Genomic DNA, 18,181 nt, shown 5'->3' with positions numbered 1-18,181 from the left:
TATCTCAGTAAAGAATACGAGGATGATCGTATTGAATTAAGGGGCATGTACAATATTGTGATCGCTATTTATCATTTATTATCATGATCAATTCTGTGTTTTCCAGTTTGTCAGAGTTGGCAGGTGATTTGTCCGAACAATAACACATGTATGCCCTGGTGGATAAGATGTGACGGTGTCGACGATTGCGGTGATAACAGTGATGAACAGGATTGTCCAGGTATTTGATATATTATGTGAGGATAAAGAATAGGAGTAGTAGTAGAAGGAATAGTAGTAGTAGTAGTATCAGCAGCAGCAGTAGTAGTAGTAGTAGTAGTAGTAGTAGTAGTAGTAATGATATAGTCATTGTACATTTATATTTATTTATTTCTTGGTCAGAATGGTCAAAGTGGGTCGATATGCTAGAAAGTGCAGAACACACAGAGCAGTGCTGTATGCGTGCAAACTTGGACCACTGTTACATGATAAACTGTGTATTCAAAACCACTGAAGCGAGACCAATGATATGTTTTTCATAGAAGTTAGAACATGAGATGAGCTTTCTAGTTCCATACATTTCATTGAGAATAATTCTTATTTTTGGAAGTAATTTAGCCGCATATCAGAGGGACATTTGGGGGGACGCCTGTATGTTAAACAATAATGGAATGATATTTTTTCTAATATATTTTGTTTGTATATACATCACAGTGTGTCATGAGAACGCATATGATTGTGGCAATCATCAGTGTATACCAGGTTCTTATCGGTGCGATGGACTCCCTGACTGCTATGACGGGCAAGACGAGGAAAATTGCCGTAAGTTTTCAGGAGCATGATACACTCTTCAAAATGTTGGGCAACATACTTACTGTCAACACAACATTTGGTTAAAACTTTATCAAATTCTGGGTAATTCTAAACCAATAATGTGTGCTTTTGGCGAAAACTACACAATATTGGTTGAAAACTACCCAGAGTTGGATTTTTTTTAACCAATTGTCGTGTGGACAGTATGTTGCCCAACATTTTAAGAGTGTAAAGAAGAGATGTCGAAACAAGACAAGGGAAAGACGGCGGTTACTTCGATCTGCGCATGCATGTCATAAAATTGAACAAAAAAATGATCATGTGATATCTCTTACCTCTTTATAACCTATGGGATGTTCAGAAATTAATAATCACATTCTAATTTGAAAACTGTCACCCTCGCGACATAACAAGTTTTTAACCAAGCTAGAGTGAATAATATCAGTATAAAATAAATAGATATGGGTTTTAACATTAGCCCTTGTTGTTTATTAGTTGCTGCATTCCATTTGTGGAATTTTATTTAGACTTCTATGTGATTTTGTCAGAGTGAGATAAGAACAAGTAGTGTGGAACCATAGGCAGAAATATATTGCTGTTGATCCCACACATCATTGACGGAGAATAGAGTAGGGTATAGTAAAGCACCCTGTGGAACTGAAGAATAAATTCATAAAACACGTTTCCTCTCAGAAAAGAAATTTGAAATGTGGTTGTAGATTCGTCAGCATTTTTGCCCTATATAGATCTACTATAGATTAGAATGATACATTCTAAAAAAAAGGTTTACCAAACATATTGCGTAAAATGGGAACATTCAGTTTCAGTTTTATTTTTTCTCATTTCCAACAAAACAGTAGACAAAATCCATCTTCAATACAGTTATAATAATTGAAATGTAATAAAGAAACATGTAACACAATATATATATATTTATCTAAATTATACATTTGAAACTTGATATGGATTATGGAATATTTGTGGCTGAAAAACAACATGCTGGAAATGGAGAGGTCCACTGCGAAGCTGCGCTTGTAAATCATGGACCACTCAAAACAAATTATTCATTAATATTAAATTACATAATTAAAATAATGATAGTGGCCAAAAGAGGGAAGAAAATGTGAAATAAACAATAACATGATGCATGAAATGAGTAATGTACGAAGAATAACAAGGAGAGACAATGAGAAGAACATATCTGCATGTAGACTAAAATAACTAGGAAAATGTTTCACAGGTGATGTATAACGAGTATGAAGTAAACGCGTAAAGGAAAAGGATCAAAATGTATGCCTTAATTGTTGAGAAGTGGTGACGAGTTCTTCGGATACCAAGAATAATAACAATGACGTTAATAATAGAAATAAAAATAAACTTGATGATATTGATATCCATAATAAAAATAGTAATCATGACAAAAATAATCACGATAATAGTGATAATATTGACAATAAAAGAAGAAAAAAGGGGCAAAATAAGTATAACAGGGAGAACTAGGTTTTATACGTAGCCAATAAAAATGTCTTAAAGGAGAATGAAACCATTGGAACAAGATAGCTTGTGTGAAAACAGAAAAATCAAAGAAACAGATCCACAAAAGTTTGAGAAAAATCGGACAAATAATGAGTAAGTAAAGAGCATCTGAATATTGCAATCACTAATGCTATGGAGATAGCAAATTGGCAATGCGACAAAGATGTGTGATGTCACTTGTGAACAACTCTCCCCATTACTTTATTATATATTTCACTTGAATTGCCTCTTTTATCACATCTATCCATAAATCATGTGTTCTTTCTACATGAGGGTATGTAATACATATTTTTTTAGAATACATCATGGATAAAGAGTTTTTATCATCATAAGAAAAAGCAAACAAGAGACATTTTGAGGGTATTTTAGTAGTCCTCCAAAGGGAAAGTTGTTCATCAGTGACATCACACATCCTTGTCGCATTGCCAATATGAGGATCTCCATAGCATTAGTGATTGCAATATTGAATTGCTCATAACTTTCTCACTATTTGTCTGATTTTTCTCAAACTTTCTTTATTCTTATTCTCTGATTTTTCTGTTTCTACACAAGCCTCTTTGTTCCAAAGGTTTCATTCCCTTAAAGTTTTCTTTTGAAGACTGCGAGTGAAGGGGAGTTTTTCAAATCTATACGCAAAAAATTCCAAAATTTAGGGCCTTCAAAAATTAATGTATTTTGTGCTGAATGTGTTTTTAGTAAAGGTAAATGAAATTCTTCAGACTGTCTAGTGGGATATTTTTGAATAGTTTGATTCTTTATAAACATGTCATGAAAAAATAAGGGAAGGGCACCAGAATTGAATTTATACATAAATTCTCCAAGATGAAACAAGTAGAGATCGTTTACTTTGAAAATGTTATGTTCAAGGAAAATTGGATCTGAGTGGGCACGAAACGGAGCATTGCAGATTATACGAATTACTTTTTTTTGTAACAATATAATTTTTTTCTATCAGAGTTTGATGGGTGTTTCCCCAAGCAAAAGTCCATATTTTAAGTAGGGTAAAACAAGAGAATAATAAAGAATAAGCAAAGATCGTTGTGGAAGATGTGATTCATAAAAAAAAAACGCCCAATCTTTTGTAATTTTGTTGAAATAGCCCAATATGGGGTAAAAAAAATACCCATCAAACATGCACGTCCCCTTTCTACCCAATGTTGGGTAAAATTTTGCTCAGTGTTTTTAGGGTGTATGACATACACACACCAAATAATAATAGTGTATATTTGTAGAGCGCACACACCGTCAGTAGACGCTCATGGCGCTAGCCGAGCAACAATTCTCTTTTACAATGTAAAAATGAAATTTTATAGAAAATACTACACAAGAACAATGGACAAGTACAATGTAAGAATAATAATTTCACATCTGCTTCATTCACCCCAACCCATCCATCGGCCCATCATCATGCGGAACCCAGTGCCCTCTAGCTGCCCCGTTCACTGACAATTTAAGGGATAAACCCAGTCAGTACATAACTCACAGGAGCTCTAGCAATCTGAAGACACCAGGTCCCACATGAACAGCCAGTGAATGTGAAGGGATCATCTTTCTTTTAAAAATATTGTGGTGTCGATCGGTATACATAAAATACATATCTTACACCCTTAGTTGGTATTACAACACCTTTGGTTGCTCATCTAAAATATTTTGGTGTGTTTAAAACTCTAGGGTGTAATTTTGACACTTTAGGGTGTGGTCGTCTGGGGACACCAACTGGTGTCAGTTTTTAATACCCAAGTTTGCAAGCCATATCTGAAGCAAGTCATAATTTCAAAAATTGTTATACCACACTTTGACTCCACACAAATATACAATCTATATGTAATTAATTTCCAAATCTATGATTGACTATACATGCCTATTTCATCAATACACGATACGACGACTTCTCCACAAGCGATCAATGTGTTGAAAATATCGAAATTACGTATAATCAATTTTTACAAATTGAAATTAATATGCTACATTGTCTATTATTACGATGTTTCCGTTTACTTTTGTTTTTTTACAACTCTTACTCTTACCACATCTATCATTGCCTGTTTTCAATGGGCATAGTTGCTTTATCCCATCTTAGTAAAATTGTTTAATATGCTAATTCCATGTTTATACATGTATAGCCTGAAACAATTTAATCAATCACTGGATTTATGTGTCTTGTTATTCCCGTGTAAGCCATTTATACCTGATTAATTTACATTAATACACTTATCTCATTAAAAAAATCCCTTTAGCAGTTCTACCAACCTTATTAGCATCCTTTTCATTTGTTTCCCCCCTTTTCTTATATATTATCTTCAAGTCTTCAAGAAATAATTTCTGTTTGTTATTTTGCTCATGCAAGCAAATGAATTACTGACTTTATCCCCATACAATCATATTCTGGTTACAAATATCCAATATTAATATCCCATGTATACAATTAGTCTACTCTATTTTTTTAATTTCAACATATAACATTGATTTTATTACTTTCACATGTCATTTTGTTATGATCATTGATATTGTATATATTTTGTATTTTACCTTCTAAAGAATTTCACAATTCAGCCTTCGGCTGCGAGAAGTGTTCTTGATAACCAATTTCAATTTCCATTATCATGTAGCACCACCGCAACCATGTCAGGAGGGCGAGTTCCAGTGCGAGGACGGAGCGTGTCTGCGCCAGGCCCTGGTATGTGACTACGTCGAACAATGCGACTACGGTGAAGACGAAAATGCAACACTTTGCGGCAGAGGTATTAAACCTTGAATTTGCCTTTAACTGTCCTTGAATTTACCTTGAATTTGTCAAGAATTTACCTTGCATCTACCTTAATTTTACCTTGAAATTACCTTAGTTCACCAGTAATGTACCTTGAAATTACCTGAATTTATATTGAATTTACCTTGAACTTGCTTTGAATTTACTTTGAATTTATGTTCAATTTACCTTGAATATATATGCTTTGAATTCACCTTGATTCTTATTAATCTTAAATTTACCTTAATTTCTCTTTAAATATACCATAAGAGTACCTTGAAATCACCTTGCATTTACCTTGAATCTACCATAAATCTATCCTAAATCTTTTTTTAATTTACCTTTAAATTGCAATGAATTTATTTTTGATCTACCCTGAATTTACCCGGAATTAACCTTGAACCTACTATTGAATCACCTCGTCATATTCCAACTTATTTCATTCACATACATTGTAGTAATTTTAAGTAAGTTTAAGAGGAGGAAATATCTATGATCCACTTACATAATTGTATCTAATTCTTTTTTTTTCATGCCCATTAATTTTACTTCACTTATTTTTAACAACAATAGACAATATTAATTTGCTCGTTAAAGTTTCGTTACCCCCCCCCCCCCTCCCCCGCCCGCTGCATGTGCCTATAGCATTTTGTTACTACGCGCTATCCAAATTATTCATATATCCTAGATGAGGAAGATTGTTACGAGTGTGGTGACGGGTCTGATTGTATCCCTTGGGATTGGATATGTGACGACTACGGTGATTGCTTGAATGGAGAAGACGAAGAGGACTGTGGAGAAGAAGAGGAAGGTGAGAGTTAAACGGTGGCAGGGTTGTTACGTTTTCAAGCTTTGCTTTTGTGACGATCCTTGCAACCATCCTATTTATTGTGTAACAGAAAATACCACTTAATATTTTTCATTCATGTAAGATATATTTGATGATTTATATACAAAACTATTGTTCATTGTCTTGATGTCAAATTTCAGATATGTATTTTCTTGTCCAGAATTTTGTTATGAAAAATGTCGCAAAAACCAATAAATGAAATGAAATGGAAGCAGGGGCAGATCCAGGGTTTTCCCCCAAAAGGAGGGGGCACATTTTCCCCGAGGAAAATTTGACAAGAAAATAAAAAAAGGTTCTCACTAAAAATGAAGGTCAATTTGTCCCATGTAAGATCGAACAAGGAAAAAAAAAGGGTTTCACTAAAAAATGAAGGTCATTTTGTCCCACTTACAATTTGTTAGGCAAAAAAATCCTCACCTGATGAACGACATATTCCCATTAAAAATATTTGATGTTACTCGAAAGGGGGCACACTCGTGTACGAACGACACATTTATATTAATAATATTGACACGGGCTGGATGTACCCCCCCCCCGATCCACCACTGGCAGGAAAAAATCAAATATAGGGCCACTCAATCTAGGGGTTCGTAGAAACACCTTAAGTAATGAATAAATAAATGAATAAGTAAATAAACATATCGATAAATAAAATCTATAAAGAAATAAAGAAGAAACGATAACAAATGAATAGATTGAAACAAAAATAAGAAATGAAGAAATTAAAAATAAAAATAACGATGAGAATAGAGTAAACAAATAAATAAACAAAGTTAATCTAAGAGAAAAAAAAAAGAAAAATAAGGTAAATTGAATAAAAAATAAATGTTAACCATCTTTGGAGTTGATGACCATTTTCATTCTGTATAACAAATTCTCGTGGAGGAAAATCTCAACCAATACTTTTTTTTCTTATCAAATTCATGAGAAGGTAAAGTCGACCATACCTTGAGTTCATAACCTTTTTTATCAAATTGTTGACCCATTCTAAATCAATATTTGACACTTTCTATATAGCTCATAATAGCTCGGAATGTGTTATATGTTGAATCTGAATTCAATTCCAAGTCATGTAAAAGTGTGAAAAATTAAGTTATAAAAATGACGATTCATCATTGGCATGTTCCGTAAACTTTTTAAAGAAGAATAGATTTCTGTAAACAAACTTAAGTACTTCATTATTAATAGACAATGTTCAGTACACCCATGTATATATTTCTAATATTCTCATTCGATTTTTTTAGTTTGTAAGGTACGTGTAATAAATTCATCAACAGTATACCGGCTTGTGAGCAAATCTTATTTCTCCTGTTTCCCTATTTTGTAAATATCGTCATGAATGATTATCTGAAAGACAAAAGATAATTATGTTTTTTCATGAATCTGATGCAGTTTTTCAATATCTGAATTAATCTCCAGAGCTTTAATCAAATTAGGATTACAAGTATAATCAGAGTATGGGCTTCTTGATCGATGTACTACTAGTATTATAGTATTAAATAAGAATACTGTTTTTATTTCATTTTTTCAGGGTGTGGCTTGTGTTGTTGTTCAGATTTGAATATTTAATTATGATATCAAATAGTCTTTGCTTCAATGTTGAAATGTTGCTCCCCCCCCTCTCTCTCTCTCACTCTCTTGCTACCTCAATTAAATATTAACCAAATGCCTTCTTTTAAACTTTCTTTTAAAAAATCTTCTCTAAAAGAGTGTGACGAGGGGTATTCTCTGTGCCCCGGCCGATCCTGTATTGCAAATAAATACCTCTGTAACGGAATAACTGATTGTCCAGGAGGAGTAGACGAGGTCAACTGTACAGCCACACCTCCAGGTAATATAACTCCAAGAGGTTTTCATGATAATTACTTCATCAAAGTTTTTAGTCGTACTGGCCTATTCTACAACAACACACACACAAACATGCAAACACCCTTATCACCTACATAAAAGACCATCATATTTTCTTATATGATAAGGAGTAGGAGCTTATTTTTCATGTTCCCATATTATAATGACCCTCCGGAAATGATATATTTCTGTGCTCTAGTTCATGTGAAAATTTGTAATACTTTGAATGGTCTTCACATGGACGATTGACGAAGTGAAATAACAATGAAGAAAGAGTGGTGGTCAGACCTGCAAAGATGTTGATGGGAGTTACCCTACAATAATGATAGTATATGATAAAACGATATATCTGTAAAGCGCATATATAGAGACGACGGGTCGTTCCGATGTGTTAAGCGCTACATAAATGCGGAATATTATTATAATTAATTACACAATATATTATATCAAGCATACTTTAAGTACACTTTTTAATAAAGTATACTTTTTAGTATACTTTTTCCACTTTTTTCATTTCATTGGTACGTACGAAGACCCTGCATGTGTTGTGCAGTTGATGCATCTTTTCATTGTAAAATTATGTTTTTCGAGATGTACTGTGATGACTTGTGGAATATGAATATATCAATAAATAAATAAAATAAATAAATAAATAAATTAATTTAATTAATATGATATATTAAGAAAATGATAAATGTATATGGATATCGTTCAAATTTTTTATGAATTTCTAACAAATTTCATCAATTTCATAGATCCATGTGTATCCATCAATGGCTCGGAATACTTTGTGTGTGATGGGAAAGAGGATTGCCCCGGAGGAACAGATGAATCACGACCTGAGTGCAGTGAGTATACCCTAACTTGCCATTTATGTATATTGTTGGATGATCGATTGATTAATTGATTGATTGATTGATTGATTGATTGATCGATCGATCGATCGATCGATCGATCGATCGATCGAGCGAGTGAGTGAGTGAGTGAGTGAGTGGTTGGTTGGTTGGTTGGTTGAGTGAGTGAGTGATTGATTGATTGATTGGTTAAGTGAGTGATTGATTGATTGATTACTTGATTGATTGAGTGATTGAGTGAGTGAGTGATTGATTGATTGATGGATGGATCAAGCAAACTGAAGACAATAAATGAGAAAGAAAAAAACAATAAATCACTTAAAAATTTAAAAACAAACAAGATTATTCATGCAACACATACCTGTGTAAGAGAAGTAAAATTGCAGCCTTTTCTTATGAATAAAAAAAAATCTTACAAGTTAGTTGGTTTACGTTATAAGAAGAGAAAATGTTCGAATCGTCAGCAAACACCATGAATGGTAGTGATTTCGAACTTTTAAATATCATTAATACAAAATAAGATAAAGAAGAGGACCAAGTAAGCCACCCTGTAGTACTCCACATGTAATAGGAAGAGCAGAAATAACGTTAACTGATACAAACCTGTCAGACCTGTCTTTTAGGTAGCTCCTAAACCACTTCCCCCAAATACCATGAAAATTAATTTTTAGGAAGAATTATTTCCTGGTTAATGGTGTCGAAGGCCTTGGAGAAGTCCTAGTCTACAAATGTAGACCCACATCTGCAGTGTGTGTACCTTAGCTGATTCAACGAGTCTGCATAGCAGACTAGGTCTATACAGCTCGCTACGCTCGCCCTTTCAGGCCGGTTTTCTTCGCAAACCAGTAGCAGATCCCACCTCATGAGCCATTCAGAGTCTGCATAGCAGACTAGAGAAGTCCAGGAAAAAGTATGACAATCTTTATCCTTGGAAGAAGTGATTTTATCAATAAAAGACAGTATTGCATGTGAGGTGCTATGATTTTCACGAAACCCAAATTGCGAGTTCGAAAAAGATATTGTGTTGATTAAAGAATGTAATTGTACGAGTATGTATAAGTTTTTCAAGAATTTTAGATAACGAAGTGAGCAATGAAATAGGACGGGACTTAAAAACAAATCGATTATCCCCGTTCTTTGTTAAAAGGGGTGACTTTTGCTATTTTCATGAGATTATAGGTACCTTACCTGTGTTCATAGAACAATGAAATCTTTTTACACGACGATTCATCATTTTCTCTCAAATAAAACACAGATAAGGCTGGACAATGACAAGATATGACAAGACAAGAGCAATAAACTATTTTATTCATGTGGTTTGTTGTTGCAGATTGCGGAACCATTCCTTTGGCTCAGTCGAGAATCATCGGTGGTCGGGATTCGGAAAAGGGAAACTGGCCAATGCAAATCTTAATCAGCCGTGAGAACAATTATCAAATATATATTATATATATATATATATATATATATATATACATAGACTTTGGGTAAAAAAAGTAGAAAAGTTCATGGAGGGGTAAGATTTCGGACGGGTAGTGTCTTTACCTTGGATTCCACATGTAGATGTGTAATATAGCTCTGTGAACAAGTCGCCGGACTTTGAACCACGAGGTCCGGGGTTCAAACCCCGCCATGACACTCGCGTATTCTGTCAATGGGTTTATGTACATTTGCCACTCTCCATCCATGTGTAGGAATTCCTTAAATGTGCCAGGGCAGCTTGCAGCGTTTAGAAACATTGTTTTAAGCGCTATGTAAATGTTGCATATCATTATTCTATTACTATTGGTATTAGTATTATGATTATCATTATTATCACGTGATGATTTATCACAATGTTCAGCATTTGAATGATCACTTCCATGATGTGCAGTCCCCAGTCCCCGGCGATACCGACAACGTAAAAATACATGTATATTGTAATTCGGGAAGAACACAGAATTCCCAGAATTTTACGGAAAACACAATTGTCAGGCTTAGTGAGTTGAATAAAAAAATGATAACATCGAAAATCAAGGAAATAAAAAAATTGCATGATTTAATAATCTTTCTTTCAAACATCTTCGCATTATTAAGCAAGTGTTTGCCAATCTTTATCTGCATAGACACAAGCGGATCCAGGATTTTCTAAAGAGGGGCATTTAGTACGAGTAAATTTTGACTCCACAAAAAGTCTACTCCAAATGGAAGTCGTTTGTTGCAGGAAAAATTACCAAAGAGATGTTATTATTTCCATGAACATATCTAAAGTGGGGATGGGGGTGGGATGTCCTCCCCCTGGATCCGTCATTGTTCATAGATACTTACATTTTCTTAGATTTCTAGTACTTACAATATTGCATTACTTAAAAAAAATCGTTTTGAACATATCACCATGCAAAGAACATGGAATGCGATGTTTAGAACAACAAAGAACATCAAATTGGCATTTTAAGAATCCAAAATGGGGTCTGGCATAAGATTTTATAAGCTTCCCTTATAGGTCAGTTTAAAAGTCTAACTGTAGGAATTAATTATTGGCCGATGTCTACGAACTCATTTCATTATCATTGTTGTTTTATGTTACATTTTTTGTCACTATCAGTGTAGTTATATTAGGATCATAAGTAAGATATTACTAATATATATGTTAATTTTCACCACCCATTCAGCTGAAAATACGTCGGCCAATCTCTTTTGCGGAGGCACTATTCTCAACCGTCGTTGGGTACTGACTGCTGCTCACTGTGTGTACGTATTCCAGGTGGCCGTTTCATGAAGCTGTTCGTAAGTTAAGAGCGATGTTAAGAACGACTGGTGATCCTTTCTTGTGGTAAATGGTATATTCATTGGAGATGGTTACGCGCGTAAAAAAGGTTCACCAGTTGTTCTTAAAGTCGCTCTTTAACTTCCGAACAGCTTTATGAAACACCCACAAGGGCCCTGTCTTACAAAGAGTTAAAATTGATCCGACCAACCTCATCTATAATGGAAATCCATCAATGTCATAATTGCTGCTATACAGCGAATTTGAAAAATATCCATTATGAATAAAGAGAATAAAGAATTTCCAAGAAAACAATGTATAAAATAATGTGCACGATATCTGGATATTTTTGAAAAAAAGAGAGAGGAAAAAAACATGCAATTTAGATGTTGACATTGCTGGCTTTCCAGAGTGGTGGTTGATCGGATCGATATTTGAAATACGGGGCCCGGATAGGGAGCGAGGAGGGGAGAAGAGTCGGAAAGAACGAGATGTAGAGAGTGAGAACCAGAGACGGTAAGAGAGAGAGAGGAGGAGATGAGATTTTTTTTACAATATGTTTTTCTTGAAAAACTGTTTGCATTTCATTCTGTCAAAGTTCTAATGTAAATTTATAAAGTGATAGCCGAGGGTAAATGTGTGTCTTTCCACGCACTATAATACTGTATTAATAATCATTTGTATTATCGCTTGTAGTGGATATTCATTTGCATTGTATTTTTTGTAATTATTTTATTTGATGTATAATTTGATTTATTATTGTTGTTGAGAAATTACAATAAACTTGAACCTTGAATCGCGATGATATAGCCATGAAAGTAAACTGTCATGCAATAGTAATCACAAACCTGGGTTTCAATGATGAAGATATCACAGTGTATAATTATGGTCATAACATAAAATATATAAATACACAAACATTTCAGGGGGGTCCACGAGAATTTAGGAGGGGACGCAGGAAACAAAATTGACAAGCAAAAAGAAAAAAAAGGTTATCAACTGAAAATTTAGGGGGACCGTCCCTCCACCTTAAATTTAGGGGGGACACGTCCCCCTCCCCCCGCTTCCGCCGCCTATGCAACAGACAATATCATTTCGGTCATTTTCATGACCTTATTTTGTCCTAGTGAAGGGATAAATTACCATTATTCTTAAAACTTAGCATTCTGTTCGAAACTCGTAGGTTACCAAATACGGTTGGAAACTACTACGTTGTCGCGGGTGTGACGGATGTGAATGAAGACAACTCTACCTGGCAGTTCAGGCTCATCGCTGACGCCGTATGCAATCCCGAGTTCGCCTTCGAAGGTAGCTTTGTTGAGAATGACAACTGTCTCTTGCTCATGGATGAACCCTTTGAGTTCAATGACTACGTGCAGCCAGCCTGCTTACCTGGCTCCAACTTTACCCTCGATCGTTACGCCACCGCCGTGGGATGGGGACAAACAGGGGGAGGTGAGAACAGCAACACGTATCTCTGTTTTATGTTGATGTAATCGGAGTGAAGGGGGTCATAAAGCTGTTTGTAAGTTAAGAGGGACTTTAAGAACGACTGAGAACCTTTCTTACGCGCTAACATATTGTTTTATACCATTTACCAATTAAAAGAAAGGACCACCAGTCGTCATTAAAGTCGCTCTTATTACGGACAGCTTTATGAAAAACCCACTTGGGGCCCATCGTAGTAAGGGTTATGCTCAAACACAAACTCCAAAAGTCAAACGCAACTAGACTTTCATGGAATACGAGTATTGGTACTTGTGGTTGATTTCTTGTCTTGCATTTCAACACTAAACTATTTCTTTAACGGACCCCTGCATGGTCGCGTTTATCGGTTCTTAAAAGTCAAGTCCATCCGAATGAAAAATAAAAGTTGAGTTGAATGAAAATAGGACAATCTAATCTAAATGAGAAATTTATATTACCCCCCTCTCTCTCTCTCTCACTCTCTTTTCACAAACGCACTTTTTGATGTCATTTTTACTTGATGATGAATATAGGCTGTAAATGACCAATATATAATCGGAGACGAATATATTCACTTGAAAACGAATATACTTTATATTGATGACGATTATAGTCACTTGATAAATATACTTACTTTGTGACGATTATAATCACTAGATGACGAACATACTCTCTCTTGGTGATGAATATATTCACTTTATGACGAATATACTCTCTTAGACGAAATTACTCTCTTGATGAAGAATATATTCACCTCATGACAATAAACCCTCTCAGACGAATATACTCACTTGATGATGTGCATGCTTACACTCTATATGACGAATATTCTCTCTGGATGACGATTATCATCCAGAGAGAATATTCGTCATATAGAGTGTAAGCATGCACTCTATATGACGAATATTCTCTCTGGATGATAATCGTCATCCAGAGAGTATATGACGAATATTCTCTCTGGATGACGATTATAATCATGTGATGACGAATATATTCACTTTAAGACTAACATAACTCTCGGTGATGAATTTACTCTATATTCTCTTGTTTGCGAATATACTCTCTGAATTGCGAATATATTCACTTTGTTCACTTGATTACGAGCATAATAAGGAATGTAATCACTAGATGACGAATATATTCTCTCGATTACGAATATAATTGGTGATAAATATGTCCACTTTATGACAATTTACGCTCTTATACGAATATATTCACGTGATGACAAATATACTTTCTAGCAGAATATTCTCTCTTGATGAAGAATGTTTTCACTTGTAGACGGATAAATTCACCTTATGACAAACATATACATTGATGGCGATTATACTCCCTACTCTCTAGATGACGAGATATATTCACTTAATGACGAATATACTCTCCTGGGATTCCTCTCGTGATGACCAATACACTGGTAGTCACTTTGTGACAAACATGTCTACTGGTAGCGAATATACCCTCTCGAAGAATAAATTCACTCTTGATGACGAATATATTCACTTGATGACGAGTTATCTAGACGACGAGCATTCTCTCTAGACGATGAATATAATCACCTATTGACGAATATACTCTCTTAATGACGAATATACACTGTTGGGGATGAGTATACTCTCTTTGTGACGAATGTACCCTCTTAATGACGAATATACTCTCTAGGTGACGAATATACTCTCTAGATGACGAATATACTCTATAGGTGACGAATATACCCTCTTATTGACGAATATACTTACTTGACGACGAAGATGCTCTCTGAATTACGAACGTGCTCTCTAGATGGCGAATCTACTCGCTTGGAGACGAATATACCTTCTGGATGATATACTTTGTTGGCGACGTAAATATTCTATAGATGACGAATTTATTTTCTGGATGACGAACACACTCTCTTTGTGACGATTTTACTCTCTTGGTGACGAATATACTCTTTGAATGACGAACATGCTCTCTTGACGAATATTCACTCCTGATGATGGATTGATGATGAAGATACTCATGCTCTCAAAAATATTCTGCTGCCAATATACCCACTGATGACGAATATACTATTTTACTCTTCATATTTATTTCTTTGTACTTACATAACTGCTATATTCGTTTCAAATACCAGCCCCCCCCCCCCTCTCCCTTTCTCTCTATTATTTTCGGAGGTCGCAAATTCGAGTCTAAAATATTCTACGTTCATATATTTATTTATTATGTTGATTTTCATAAATATTATTGCATGTATTCAAACATGGTCTGTTGTTGTTTAATATTACATCTTTTCTATTTGAAAAAAAAAAGAGCGTTCATGAGCAATATGCTCGGATGGTATGCAGTAAAATGTAGAAAGATCCACAATATTACATTTTGTAGGTCATAAGTAAAGGTTTAGTCGTTCTAATCGTCATTTTCTATTTCTTCGAACCATCTCAGGATACCCAGCTCCTAATCTTCAGGTGGTCCGCCTACCCGTGTGGCCAGACGCCATTTGTGACAGATATAGTTACATCGGCAGTGATGATGCTGAAAGAATAATCTGCCTCGGTTATGAGAAGGGAGGCCATGGATTATGCTATGTGAGTACATTGCGTTTTGTTGACAAAAAAATCTCGAAACATAATCAAATGAAATAGAGGGAAAAAACACGTGCAATCTTAGAATCGAATAAATGTATCAATAAAGTTGAGGCCGTAAAATGAAATTACAAATATTATGCATTTATTTTCTTTCTAACAAATGTTTTATGGCTATTGAATGTAAAGAAAGTGGACAAAACACTTACGAAATTTTTAGCGGTATAAATGAGTAGATGTCAAGTGAGTTGCGATTGGCTCAAGGTAAACACATTTAGGCTTGACAGCCAATCACCGCTCGTCATTCATCGACCATGATCTTTTCGGTTCTATGACATATATCATGATCTAGCATTCTATTCGCCGATGTGATTTACACTAACGAGTGCTTGTTAAGGACCTTTCGTATTCAGTTTTTTTTTAATCATTTCCAACAAAACAGTGGATAAAATTCATAAAAAATACAGTTATAACATTTGAAATGTAATAAAGAAACATGTAACTATTCATCTTAATTCTACATGTACATTTGAAACTTAATATGGATCATTTTAAATATCTGTAGCTGAAAATAACGTGATGGAAATGGAGTATGGAGTATGTTTATTTCTATTGCTTTTTTCGAAGTTGCTGTACCAAACATATGATGCTATAAAGCAATATTTTTCATCGTTTTCCTTTTCAATTCAGGGCGACTCTGGTGGATCTATTCTTATGGAGAGGGATAATCTCTGGTATGTCGTCGGGACTGTGTCGGGCGGGAGTGAATGCGCTGCTCCGTTCACACCCAGCTTATGCATGAAAAATTCCTACTATTACCAATTCTTTAATGACACCATAAACAATGTCTACTATGACTATTAATGAAGAACATATCATAGAGAGAGCGATTTATGATGACAGTTGATGGTTGGTTTAGTAGCAAATCTGTCAATGTCTACTTTTATTGTCTTCTTCTTTTTTTTTTATAACAACCATTGTTTCCTTTGGGTCTTTTTAAACATTTATTCATTCATAAAAAAATTATCAATATGTTGGGTAATTTTATTTATCACATGAAAAGAAGTAGTAAGACAATAATATTCTATTAGATTGACGATGTAATTTCTTATCAACGGAGTAATCAATTTTTCTGTATAGTCAGACGTACGGTAATAACAACCCTCTTGCAAGTTCCGACATGCATCAAATTCAAACCTTTTTGAGAGACTAAGTGATTCGAAAGAATATATTCAAGTACTTGTAGTCGTGCACTAGTAGTCTGCAGAAAGTTTGAAAAAATGATAGTGTTCTTTTATTGTTTGCTCATGAACCTTTAATAACACTGTCATTTTGTTTTCTCTATGCATGAACGGATTTTATATCCTTATAGAATATGAACTGAAATAAAGACCCTCGTCATCACACACAAAATGTAGAATATCCCACTCACCATAGACCTACTAATGGTAGCATCATACTTTGAATCATTCAGAATACAAATGGCACATATGTTGTTTGTTGATATCCTTTTAATAATCGATGCAAGTTTGAAATCTGTTTCTTTATATACTTGCCAAATATCATATTACGTTGGTGTATTAATAGTAAAATGCTAAATTTTTATCGTTAAGTGTTTATCCCTCATTTGGTGAGGTCCATATTCTGATTGTGTATAATATGAGGAAGAATAGAAAAGTTTATGAAATCTATTGAATGTCATATACCTTTACATTTTTCGTACAAACAGTAGTGAGTAAAAAATTTAATCCCGGTGACATTTTGGGGTATTGAGGTTAGTTGCGATGTCATTTTCGTGAGGTGAAAGGGAAAAGAGTTTAAAATATCACAATGTTGATTGCATTTGTATATTATGTCACATTCATATTCATATCACTGTGCTGTAGATTTAAACTTCTTAGTAATCCCCGATAGATGTATATTCATGTTTGAAATCAATGGCATTAAACGGATATGAATAGTCTGCAGACACAGACCCGTGGCGTTCGCAATTCTTATAATGCATGATGCAGTCTGAAGTAGTGAGACTAGATTCACTGTGTACTGTGGCTGGCTCTTTACAGTACACAGCCCGAGAGTTCACGTCTCAATTATAGTCTTCACTGTAGACATGGTGGTTAAAGTGTCAAGTGTGGGTCTGTGCTTGCAGACTAGGATATGAAAGTGGATACTTGAGAGAGTCTATCAGCAAAGGTAAGATTATTTGCTGATATGAATTAATTTATCCACGACAATATGGGTGTCGATCGGTATTCATTATTGAGGGGAATCCTGATTACAGGGGGGGGGGGGGTAGATTGTTAAAAAGTTAATTTCAAGTATAAAAACCTAAACATGTTATTCTATTTCATCTTGAATTCTTTTTCTCCATCCACCTATTTCTAAAAATATCCGAAAGGAAGAGTACAAAATACCGATAGAAAAAAACAATGGCAATAGTGCGTATAGGACAATTGATATCATCATCATGATCATCATGTCCCTCTTAATATGATTATGGTCAGGGGCGGATCCAGGATTTTCCAAAGGAGAGCTGGGCACACTATTTCCGAGGAAAAATTTGACAAGCAAAAAAAAAGTGTTTGACCAAAAATTAAGGATATTTCGCCCCCAGAAAAATTGACAAGCAGAAGAAAAAAAAAGTCTTCACTTCCAAGGGGGGGGGGCACATTTCTGTTTTAACGGCATTTTTACATTAGAAATCTTAATTTTTGCTTGTCAAAGGGGGCACGGACCGGTTTTGCCCCCTCCCCCCGAATCCGCCAGTGATCACGGTGATAA

At 34.8% G+C, this 18,181-nt stretch overlaps 1 protein-coding gene across 1 annotated transcript in view; it reads left to right on the top strand.

Annotated features, from left to right (window-relative positions):
• The window catches only part of LOC121418749 (suppressor of tumorigenicity 14 protein-like), a 36,674-nt gene extending 19,793 nt beyond the window's left edge, over positions 1–16,881 (top strand). The window contains exons 13-23 of the mRNA XM_041612831.1: positions 107–220; positions 694–801; positions 4,938–5,069; positions 5,763–5,885; positions 7,633–7,755; positions 8,528–8,620; positions 9,957–10,046; positions 11,278–11,356; positions 12,556–12,827; positions 15,261–15,403; positions 16,091–16,881. Coding sequence (XP_041468765.1) covers positions 107–220; positions 694–801; positions 4,938–5,069; positions 5,763–5,885; positions 7,633–7,755; positions 8,528–8,620; positions 9,957–10,046; positions 11,278–11,356; positions 12,556–12,827; positions 15,261–15,403; positions 16,091–16,264 — 1,451 coding nt within the window. The 3' untranslated portion in view covers positions 16,265–16,881. The remainder of the gene's footprint in view (positions 1–106; positions 221–693; positions 802–4,937; positions 5,070–5,762; positions 5,886–7,632; positions 7,756–8,527; positions 8,621–9,956; positions 10,047–11,277; positions 11,357–12,555; positions 12,828–15,260; positions 15,404–16,090) is intronic.
• The last annotated feature ends 1,300 nt before the right edge of the window (positions 16,882–18,181 follow it).

This window comes from Lytechinus variegatus, chromosome 1 (assembly GCF_018143015.1).
Source record: "Lytechinus variegatus isolate NC3 chromosome 1, Lvar_3.0, whole genome shotgun sequence".
NCBI classification, from domain to species: domain Eukaryota; kingdom Metazoa; phylum Echinodermata; class Echinoidea; order Temnopleuroida; family Toxopneustidae; genus Lytechinus; species Lytechinus variegatus.
Note: the sequence above shows the minus strand (reverse complement) of the source record. Positions and strands in the feature narration are given on the sequence as shown.